This window comes from Columba livia, chromosome 2 (genome assembly GCF_036013475.1).
Source record: "Columba livia isolate bColLiv1 breed racing homer chromosome 2, bColLiv1.pat.W.v2, whole genome shotgun sequence".
NCBI lineage: Eukaryota > Metazoa > Chordata > Aves > Columbiformes > Columbidae > Columba > Columba livia.
This window is the reverse complement of record NC_088603.1, coordinates 25,805,874-25,817,745: the sequence shown is the minus strand read 5'-3', so window position 1 is coordinate 25,817,745 and position 11,872 is coordinate 25,805,874. Positions and strand designations below refer to the sequence as shown.

Genomic DNA, 11,872 nt, shown 5'->3' with positions numbered 1-11,872 from the left:
GGTGGGTAACCTAGAACACCAGGCAAGTCCCCCTAACTGGCAGCAGAACTGTGACCCTATAAACTGGGATGAAGCCAGGAAAACTCCACAGCCCCTCTGAGGCAACAGCTCAATTTTGGCATTGCTTGGATTCCTACAGATGAGGGGTAACCAGCTGTCTCAGCCAGCACACACAGCTACAGGGAGAAAACTGCAGTGTTCTCCAGGGAAGCAGGCGATGCCTCTATAAACCCCAGGCAGAAGGGTGCCACAGAGGTTCACATCCACAGTGCTCATGATCAGTGGCATCTAAAGAAGATGCTGCACTTCACGGCACTTGGCCTACTCCAAGTCCCATGTGCTGAGTCAAAAACAGTATTATTATTTCTTATAATGTTTCATACCAGAATGCTTAAAATTATGTCAGACTTGCACCATAGCCTGGAAAGGTGTTTTTATTGCATCGCATCAAGCATTAGTTCTTATCCCTTTGCCCTGACATGAGAATATACAGGAGTGTTTCATATACAGCCATACTATTCTATCTGCTGTGGATGCATTACTGAAAAGTGCAGCAATTAGGGATTAAACAGGTAGTAATGTATTTTTGCAATAGCAGACGGTTGTATGCCAGGACATAAGAAATACACAGAGCTAAAGTACACAGGGAAGCATATAATGATAGAAAGCCCTGTAGGATCAGCATCAACAACTGGAAGAGATGCTGGCTTTTCCACAGCTGGCTTTGTGGCATCTGGAGATGCTGTTTGCTCTCTAAAACTTGCAGTATCCTGGTGACATCACCCAGCTGTTCTCAGAAGAGATATCATTCGGAAGGATTGTAGTCGGTTGACCTTTGCCAGCTGCCAGATGCCCACCCAGCCACCCTCTCACTCCCCCTCCTCAGCAGGAAAGAAGAAAATAAGATGCTAAAGCTCCTGCATCAAGAAAAAGACAGGGAGACAACTTACCAGTTACCATTATGGGAAAAACAGACTTGATTTGGAAAAAATTGATTTAATTAATTGCCAATTAAAATAGAGTCGGATGGTGAGAAACAAGGAAAAAACCTGCAACTTCCCCCCACCCTACTCCATTTTCCCAGGCTCAACTTCACTCCTTCTTTCCCAACTCTTCAACTTCCTCGCTCCTACACCCAAAGTGGTGCAGGGGGCTGAGGAATGGGCAACTGTCATTGGTTCATAAGTTTAGTCAATCCATAGCTGTTCCTCTCTGCTGCTCTTTCCCTCTCACACTTTTCCCCTGTCCCACCTTGAGTCCTTCCCACAGGCTGCAGTCCTTCATGAACTGCTCCAGTGTGGGTCCTTATACCCAACACAAGGATTTTCAATCTCTTCATCTGTGGGACTGGACACACAACTGTTAGTGTGAGCACTCTTGCTGCTACCCTTCTAAACAAAAGTATTTTTATGGTCGTCATTATCTTCCTTAGATGCCTACTGCTTATCATGATCAAGACAGTCAAGCACAAAGGATGAAAGAACAGGGTAATGGCAATGGTCAGTGGAGTAGGGTATGGTAAGATCAGTGTCGGTACTGTGAAACATTGGAAGTAGCAGCAGTCAACAGTGGAGTATTACAACATAAAGCTTGTTCCCTGCACATTGGAGGATGGTAGAGTGCAAGATGAGCACACTGCCTGAGAGAAAACATTTCTGAGTAAACTATCCACAGAGCTAAAACTAAGCTACACTGCAAATCAAACTAGCTAGTTGCTGCAAGGAAGGAGACCAAGAATAAACTAACATGCTTGCAGTGTGGGAAATCAAGCAACCCTGAGGAGCAAGTCAGTAAGCCTGACTACTCAAAAGTGCATATGTTGAAGAATACTCACACTTCTCAAAAGCATGTTCTGTACTACCTTCCTTTTCCTCCCCTCATTCCAGAAAAGTTCTGCTGGTTTAAGACCATATGTCTAATTAATTGCATTTTATTAGCCAAGTATTGCTCAGGTGGTGCTTCCTAATTGCTCAAGCTTCTGGAGAGCTGCTCAAGACAGTGCTGTGAAAGTGTTTTAATAAAAGTATCCTAGAACAGAATTCTTTCATTATTTTCCTAAAAGAAAAATGGTTTCCCAGGCAGAACATCATGAAGAGGGAAACCAGAAGCAACTTTGATTGGTTAAAGAGCCAGAGAAAGGGGAGGAGAGCGATAGAACCTCCCAAACACCCTGCAAGTATTTCCTCCTATTTCTCTGCAACACCCAAGTTTTGAATTGCCCAGTCCACAGCATTTAGACACAGTTTTGGAACGATCAGTTAGAAGCATGCAAGAAAGAGGTAAGGAACAATATTCTCTAACAGGCACTGCCATTTATTTCCTCTAGTGGTGTGTATTCACCACAGGGAAAAACTAACCATATGTCTATGGATGCTCTTTCCTTCCTACTATTTCTGACTCCAGACTTCTGTTAGAAGTTTATAAACTCATTTTAGTTTTGTTGTTTTTTCCCTCCCCATACTTTAGAAGAACAATTCAGCTGAATTTTAGCTGTTGGGTTTCCTGCTTGAACAAAATACATGTCTTGAGCAACTATAGGAAAAAACCTACAGAACAATTACAGTAAGTACCTGCATATTTACTTCTAGGATGGAATATTTTACGAAGACATGATGGCTTAGTCTCATACCTTTTTTTTTTCCTTTGAGACATTAATTCAAATCTGTTAAATGTCCATACATGAAAAGTGGTTGTTATGAGTTTGCAGTGAAATAATCTGAAAGAATATGCCCTCAAATTATTCTGCAGAAATAATACAATGGAGTTGTTTAATGTTGGAAAAAGGACATCTTTGAATATTTCAGTCAGCCAGAATCATTAACTCGCCAGCAAGATGAAACAGAGAAACACTGTGTCAAACCTAGAAAATGAAAGTATCCCATTCTGAAGCTTTATCCCATTAGGGGCGTTCTAAACACTAAAACATGGACTAAATGTTTTAAGGACCTAAACATGTTTGCCTTTGTATTAGGAGTAAGTTGTGCATCTATTAAAAAGTATAAGTTTGGTGGTGATTAAAACTGTACTTTTGCATTGCTGGGTTGAACATTGTCTCCGAGCAAAGTGCTTTAGTTTCAGTTTCTTTTCCCAGCTTTTAGATAATCTGGGCGGAGTTACTGGTGAATACGATAGCTACTTCTATCACAGAGAAAAACATTGAGCTTATTTCACCCTGCACTCCCATTTTTTCACAATATGTGCCTACTAGAAGGGAGGGTCTGTGAAGACAAAATGCAACTGCAGCTCCACTTTTTGCTCTGCTCTCATGGTTCCTTGGTTAAGTCAGGAGGCAGCTTGGTCAAAGGTTTTCCTGCATTAGCTATAAGAGATTTTTACTGTTGCTTCTCATTACAGTTTACAGTTTAGAAAATAAAGCAAAATAACAGATTGAGGAAAGCTTAGATAACCAAGTGTTTCTTCACAAAGAAAAATTTCACTGAAGAAAAATCTAAGAAGTTATTTTGTCTCAGGAACACCTGCTCTGAATAAGAAAAGGTGCATGGAGGAGACTGTTCCCACTAATGCAACAACTGTAGCTGAGTGCAATTCCATAGAGTAAAAATTTCAGATGAATTAATGTAATTCTCTCAAAGGGAGTAAGAAGACAAAGTAAATCAAACACTACTAAGGGTAAGTGTATTATTGTGTTTCTTTCTTTAAAGCTTTTGCAAATGGTCCGCATTTACTAAGACCAAGTGGATTGTAAGATGCTCTTCTTCTTGTCACTTATCTCCACAAATGCTGCTGAACTTTAATTTGAGAAACCTTAGTGAAGACAGAAGGTACTGAAAAAGTAATATGGAAAAAAAATTCCTTTCTTTTGCAATAGCAACAGCTAAGTAATCACAGCAGTATCTTTCCACCCCAACATCCCTTTGCAGTGTTACTCAAGCAAATTGTGTACCTAACCACATCTAGGATAAAAAAAAAAAAAAAAGACTGGATTTCTATGTGCAGTTGGTTTTGCTTCTTCAAACTGGAAACTTAATGAGAACCATTTGTGACATGTACACAACAGAATGGCTGAACAATTGGCTGAAGGTTTGGACTTAAAGCATTATTGTGACTTGTAGAATCACATAATTGTTTTGCTTGGAAAAGACCTATAATATCATTGAGTCCAACTGTTAATCTAACACTGCCAAGTCCACCTCTAAACCATGTCCCTAAGAACCTTGTCTAAACACCTTTTAAACTTCTCCAGGGATGGTGACTCCACCACTGCCCTGGGCAGCCTGTTCCAATGCCTGACAGCCCTTTCCAGGAAGAAATTTTTCCTAATATCCAATCTAAACCTCCTCTGATGCATGTTGAGGCCATTTCCTCTGGTGCTATCACTTGCTACTTGGGAGAAGAGACCAACACCCTCCATTCTACAAGCTCCTTTCAGGTAGTTGTAGACAGTGATAAGGTCTCGCCCCAGCCTCCTTTTCTCCAGGCTAAACAGTCACAGTTCCTTCAGCAACTCCTCATCAGACTTGTGCTCCAGACCACTCACCAGCTTTGTTGTCCTTCTCTGAACTCTCTCCAGCACCTCAATGTTGTTCTTGTAGTGAGGGGCCCAAAACCGAACAGAGGATTCAAGGTGGGGCCTCACCAGTGCTGAGTACAGGGGGTCGATCACTTCCCCCGTCCTGCTGGCCACACTATTCCTGGTACAAGCCAAGATGCTGTTGGCCTTTTTGGCCACCTGGGCACACTGCTGGCTCATGTTCAGCCAGCTGTCAATCAACACCCTCAGGTCCCTTTCTGCCGGCAGCTTTCCACAGAGTAATATCTGGCTGGTGGTCAGTCGCTAGTGGTGTACTCCAGGGCTCAGTTTTAGGGTTAGTTCTTTTCAGTGTTTTCATCAAAGACCCAGACACAGGAGCTGGGTACACACTAAGCTAGTTTTCCAATAATACTAAATTAGGAGGAGCCATTGATTGAGAGGCTTTACAGAGAGATCTTGATAGATTAGAGTGCTGTGCAGTCACCAACTATATGAAATTTAATGAGGACAAATGTCAGATTCTGCACCTGGAATAGTGTAATCCTGGATTTACATATAGATTGGAGGATAAGAGGCTGGAGTGCAGCTCTGCAGAATGGGATCTGGGGGTTTTGGTTGATGATAAATGCAATAAGAGTCAACACTGTGCCAAAAAGGCCAATCACATCCTCGAGTGTGTCAGGCACAATATAGCAAACTGGCAAAAAGAAGTGATTGTCCCACTGTAGTCAGCAGTGATGTGGCCTCACCTCAAGTACCACGTGCAGTTTTGGGCTCCACAATATAAAAATATAAAATATTAAAATGCATCCAAAGGAGGAGGAAAAAGATGGTGAAAGGACTAGAGGGCTTGACTTAAGAGGAGCATCTGAGGATACTAGGTTTGTTGAGCTTAGAAAAGGGGAGACTGAGAGGTGACCTTGTTGCTGACTGCAAACTCCTCATGAGAGGGAGCAGAGAGGAAGGTACTGATCTCTTCTGTCTAGTGTCCAGCAATAGGACACAAGGGAATGGCTTAAAGCTGTATCTGGAGAAGTTCACAATGAATATTAGGAAAAAGTTATTCACTGAGAGGTTGGTCAAGTACCGGAACCAGCTCCCCAGGGAAGTGGTCATGGCTCCAAGCCTGACAGTGTCCAAGAAGTGTTTGGACAACGCTCTTAGATACATGGTTTAACTTTTAGGTTGTCCTATGTGGAGTCCAGAGTTGGACCTGATGATCCTCATGTGTCTCCTGCAACTCAAGATCTTCTGTGATTCTATGACTATTTTTTTAATCATTGGATGGCCCATACAAACACGAATAGGTGTCCAAAAGACCACAAATAGGTATCAGTCACAATTTTCATGTAGTGTCCGCTACACAAGTGGTTTTAAACCAAATAAAATCATTCTGTCATAAAACTGTCTCTTGTGAGTAGCTACTGCCTTAAATATGATCTTACTTCACATTCCCATGATGTCCCCTAATTGAACTGTTGTATTTCATGTGACAGATCACACTGCTGAATAAATAAATGCTTAGCAAGGAAATATGTATTAATAGGCTATTATAAATCACTTGTTTAGTAATTGTTTTGTTTTTCCTTAAAGAATGGAAAATACAAACACTGAAAAAAATGAGAAATCACATTCATATCAGCCTATTGAAGAGTGGACAAAAGAGGAAGTCAAACACTGGGCAACTGAAGTTGTTAAGATTGACCAGAAATATGCAGAAATCCTGTTTAACCAAGAAGTGACTGGTTTTACTTTGAAACTGATGACTAAAGCAGATTTTGTGGATATGGGCATACCTCATGGGCCTGCTCTTCAAATAATGCATTTCCGGGAAAAGCATGACATTGTAGCTAAAGGTTCAAACCAGGCTGTGGAACAAGAAGGCACGGAGCAGAGTCTGGATGGAGAAGGAGAAGATGGAGACATTGCAAAGACAGAGTGCAAGAAGCAACATGGCTCATTTAATTCCAGTATACTGCAGGATTCTAAAACAGAGCCCACAGAAGACAAAAAAGCAATGGAGTCAGCTGACAAAGAGAATGGATCAGACACACCACTGCTGAGCAGCCAGCACCCAACTGGAAAAATGTGTATGCCATATCCTTTTGATAATTTCAGTGATGGTAGTCGATACACACAGCACAATATTCTTAATGTCCCTGAAACAGGGCCACTTAATCTCATTGATCCAGCACATGAATTCAAATTATTTACCAACACAGACAAGGCACAAGAAGAGGATATAATGATGAAATTTAGCAATGAAGTCTTTAAATTTGCTGCAGCCTGCATGAACTCCCGCACAAATGGCACTATTCATTTTGGAGTATGTGACAATCCACATGGGGAAATTGAAGGTGTAGAAGTTACCAAGAAAGAAGCATACATTGACCATTTTAAAAAATCCATCGAAAAGTACTTTTCTGAGCCATACACCAGCATCGCAAAAGCTTGCATTAGAGAACCTAGATTTGTGGAAGTATTATTACAAAATGGAAGTCCATCACATAGGTTTGTCATTGAAATAGATGTGGTTCCTAAACACTGCCTTTGTGATACAAAATATTTCTGTACAAACACATATGAATATATGAGTAAGAGTGAGAAAAAAGCTGTCTTCATCCGGGATGGAGCTAGTTCCAGAAATATTCTAAATACAAAAGATTTTGAAACTTTTAAAGGTAACTTGACATCTTTAGCAGATTCTCGTAAAAGAGCAGAGGAAGAATATAAACTGAAGCAAAAGAGGTCAATGAATGAAGGTCTAAAGCTAGTTAGTCTGCTCACAGGTAACAAGGACACACTGGATAGCTCTTATTATGACTACTACATTTTGGTAACAAACAAGTGCCACCCAAGTCAAACTTCACACTTAGACTTTTTACAAGAAATAAAATTGTTTGCTGTGCTTGACTTCGATTTTGAATCAGAAACGAATGGTGTGTTCAAGACTTACAAAGAAAATCGAAATGCCAAACTTTACTTCCCAGATCATTATGACAACAAGGTGGGTTCAGTTTCTGAACACGCTGAGAAGCTGAAACTTCATCAGGAAACCAACTGGATTTTCTGCAATGGTGGATCAGACTTCAAAGGCAATAGCGAACTGCCATTAGATCCCACTTCATGGCAACGAGAAAGAGCTGCTGGTGTCAGAAAAATGATTTCATTTCTTTTACACAAAGATGTCAAGCAAAATGGAAAGTTTTTAATAATATTTCTTTTGCTTTCCACAGTGGAAAATCCAGGGGATCCCCTTGCTGAGACTTTTGTGACATTTTACCAAGAATTAAAGGGATTAGAATACATAGTCAGCATTTGCATTGGTGCAGGTACATACCAGCGATGGAAAGATATTCTGCATGCTAGAAGCATTAGTGAGGAAGACATTTCAAACAAATGTGTTTCTAATTTAACCCTGCAAATGGTAAACGGTACCATTACAAAGTTAAAATCAGTGACACAGTCTTCTGAAAGACTTCTGCCCTCTGTTGGTCACTCTACTGTTCTTCTAAAGAAGCAAGAAGACTCGATGGCAGCATTGGAAATACTTTGTGAAAATGAATGCAAAGACACAGGAATAGAGAAGGATGAAGATAAATTTAGAAATTTCCTGAAAAAGCGGGAAGAAGATTTTTATCGAGGTGGTAAAGTATCGTGGTGGAATTTCTATTTTTCTTCTGAAAATTATACTTCAGATTTTATCAGAAGGGACAGTTATGAAAAGCTTGAGAACCTAATTGTGTCTTCATCTAACAGTCCTCATCAATCACCGGTAAAAATTATCAACCTTTACCACCACCCAGGCTGTGGTGGGACAACATTAGCTATGCATATCCTTTGGGATCTCCGGAAGCGATTCAGATGTGCTGTTCTGAAAAACAAGTCAAGTGATTTTGGAACACAGCTGACAGCCTTACTCACCTGTGGAGCAGACAACAGCACAGGATATTTACCAGTGTTACTTCTTGTGGATGATTTTGAAGAGCAAGAAAATGTCTATTTTCTGCAGAAAGAAATTCAGGCAGCTATAACCGAAAAATGCATCCACTATGTAACTCCATTAGTGATCATTCTAAACTGTATGAGATCTCAAAATCCTGATGAAAGTTCAACAATCAGTCCCTTGAATAGTATTTCCTTAAAACAGATGCTTTCTATAAAAGAGCAAAGGGCCTTTGATCAGAAACTAAAACATATTGAAGAGAAGCATTCAAATCCTGACAATTTTTATTCATTTATGATTATGAAGAGAAACTTTGATCCACAATACATAGAAAATGTGGTAAAAAATACCTTGCATAACTTGAATACCACCTCTAAACCAGCACAACTTTTTTGCTTTCTAACACTGTTGAACTCATATGTGGGAACATCTACAGTTTCAATATCATTATGTGAAGAATTCTTAGGAATTAATTCTCAAGAGATTGGCTACGGTAAAGATAAATTGATAGAAAATATGGGAATTTGTTCCAATATTCTAATATATGACCAGGTCCATGAATACAGGAGTTACAAAGGTCTTCGTATCATTCACCGATTGATAGCATCTCACTGCCTAACAGAACTGAAACTAACCTATGGCTTGCCTAAAAGTGAACTTACGTTGCAGTTACTGAAAGAAGATTTATTTTATAAGACTTCATTAAAGCAAGACAAACTTATTTGTGATATACGAACCCTGCTGATTACTAGACAGCACAGGGAACACGGCGATGAGTCAGACACATTGTTTTCCCCCTTAATTGAAGCCATTCATAAGGAAGAGAAACGTGGTAAAGTGGAATGTGTGTTAAAACAAGCATGTGCCAGATTTGACCAAGATGGCTACATTTGCCAAGCCTTAGCAAGATACTTGTACATTAAAGAAAGGAATTTTGACTCTGCATTATACTGGGCCAAAGCAGCCAAACAAAAAGCACAACACAATTCATTCATATCAGATACACTTGGTCAGGTCTTCAAAAGTGAGCTAAGATACCACATAGAGCACAAAGCAAAGACTGCAGACCTGACGGCTGAGCAATTGAAATTTTTGCTAGAGCTTGCTGAGAATGCTGCACAGGCTTTCAGAGAATCTCAGCAGCAAGCTGAAAATGCAGACAATGAGCGATATTTGCAGCATCAGAAGTTTAAAAGAAAGTTTCAAACATACAATACTGCTGGTTATTGGGGAGAGATAGAAACTGGTCTTCATGTTATTGATATCCTTTGGCGTGTTCCATTTTTCAGCAAAAAGGACTTATGCTGTAGAAAAATTATGACAAAGTATCTATCAGGAAATAGTGTTTTGAATGTAGATAACCTTAACAAAGAGAGTGAAATGTTCAAGGCTGTTAAATGTTATTCCAAGTTTTTATGTAGTTTACGATCACGGTTGAAAAGGGCATTTGACTTTTTTGAAGACTATTTTGTGTTTTTCAAAACACAGATGTGTGAAAAAGAAGTTGTAGAAGCCAAACTGTATGAGAAGCTTCAAGAACGTTTTACCAAATATACAGAAATATTTTGTGATTTCAGTTTTGAGCAGCTGAAAAGTAAACAGGTCTCAAACTGGCCAATGTCTCAGCATATAGAAGCATACAGGGACACTTTGGAGGCTTCCAAAGCAGGCTCATTTTCTGGCATTTTGGAGTACCTTCACAGAAATCATGGAAATGCTGGCAGAGAAATCGAAGACATAGTAGAGGCGTATACTTTTTTGTGTGAGGAGAATGCACAAGCAACTCTGAAAGACAGACAGAATTTGATTTTGGCAAATATTGTTCTGAACTGTATTAAACCCAAATCCAGTCATTTACATCGTTCTAAGAAGCTGAGAAGTCTGCTTCTAAGTGTTTTAGAAGAACTGAAACCAACTTCGCAGTGTGTAGAGCCTTTCTTCCTAGCCTCTCTGTTGTTCTGGCCCCAAAATACAGAACAACTAAATGAAGATTCCAGGAAAATGGAAACCTTTATTAGACGCTTAAGTGAGTCTTCCAAAGAGCTCTATGGAACCCTCCATCGTTCCAGGCAGCCTCTGGCTCTTTTCTATCTGGCTAGAGGCAGTGGCCTGGACAGATTTGTTCACAAAGGAAAAATAGATCAGCTTTTTAGTTCACTTTCAGAACAGGAATTGAATTCTCTCTGGCAGAATGGTAAGATCTGGAAGGAACAGGCTGTTCAAGATCTTTTGCTTCCTTTGCATGGAAGAGCTGAGGGTAAGGTTATCTACATAGACTATGGCAGCAATGAAACCTTTAGGATACCAGTGCAGCCTGACTCCTTATGCCTATGGAAAAATGGCCCAAACATAGAAAGAGTGTCTTTTTACCTTGCATTTTCCATTGCTGGTCTCCTGGCATTCAACATACAAAGTCTGTCATTAAAACAATAGGTATTGCAGTTTCTCACCTATGAGGCTTTTTTTGGTTTGGTGTTGGGGATTTTTTGGTCAACAATTGCAAATGACAACTTGAGGCCATTCATTTTATTTCCTTCCTCACTATGTTAGTCTTTCATTCCCAAACAGAATTGTCTCCCTACTGTCATAACTATTGTTTGGACAGTGAGGCAAACTGAAATGTTGGTGCAGTTAGTCCTGTACACTGGTCACTACTACTCGGAGTTCTTCAGTCGATAACAACAGGAGAAATTAAAAAAAAAAAAAAAAAAAAAAGAAGAAGAAAAAATATATATATAACTATAAAAAGAATATTTTGAAAATGTTATCTTTAAATGCCATCACTTTTAAGAACCCTACTCTCTTGCTTGCTCTTTTGCCATTGCTTATAATGATGGATGTCTCACCACAATTTTCCTACTCTTGTATAAGTAATGCATGAACAAGGATTGTATGTTAGAAAACATGTATTATGTAATGTTTCCTGATACTCCATTGTATCTGGTGTCATCTTGGCACAAGGGTAACATGAAAGGCCATTCAGTTACAAAGTGGCATTTTTTCTCTGTTATTATTGTACATGCTTGAATAATGTAATGCATTTGTATATGGGCCTGTATTAATAGCCAAGCTGTACACTCTGTGGGAGGACAGAAGCACTGGTCTTTCACATTCCCAGGGCATTTCTAAATATGTGATTATTAAAGATACCACTATTTTCTGATGTACGGTAAAAGCACACACCAGTTGATATTTTATGTTCATATTAAATAGATTTTATTCTTTTCTGGTGAGTCTGCTTCTGCTTTACATAAAATTGATCCAATTTTGTCATTCCTTTCCTTATAAATTCCATTAGTTTCTTCCAGTGATAGATTTCTTGTCAACTTTTTTTCCTTGCAAAAATAGGCAATTTAAATTCTTAAAGTGGTCATTCGTTGCATTAGCTTCCTCATATGTATAAAACTGCTATGTTCAGACACAAGTAATATTCC

General features: G+C 39.5%; 1 protein-coding gene across 3 annotated transcripts; it reads left to right on the top strand.

The window, feature by feature from the left end:
* Window positions 1-2,127: 2,127 nt before the first annotated feature.
* Window positions 2,128-11,663, top strand: LOC102098170 (sterile alpha motif domain-containing protein 9-like). 3 transcript variants are annotated; one of them, XM_065051075.1, is made up of 4 exons: window positions 2,128-2,279; window positions 2,467-2,562; window positions 3,663-3,782; window positions 6,086-11,663. In XM_065051075.1, exons 3-4 carry the CDS (start codon window positions 3,739-3,741, stop codon window positions 10,869-10,871), a joined length of 4,830 nt encoding a protein of 1,609 aa, XP_064907147.1. In that variant the 5' UTR covers window positions 2,128-2,279; window positions 2,467-2,562; window positions 3,663-3,738; the 3' UTR covers window positions 10,872-11,663. The 3 variants fall into 3 exon arrangements, with proteins under 3 accessions (XP_064907147.1, XP_064907148.1, XP_064907149.1); XM_065051076.1 differs by lacking the exon at window positions 3,663-3,782 and adding an exon at window positions 3,471-3,630; XM_065051077.1 differs by lacking the exon at window positions 3,663-3,782.
* Window positions 11,664-11,872: the final 209 nt, after the last annotated feature.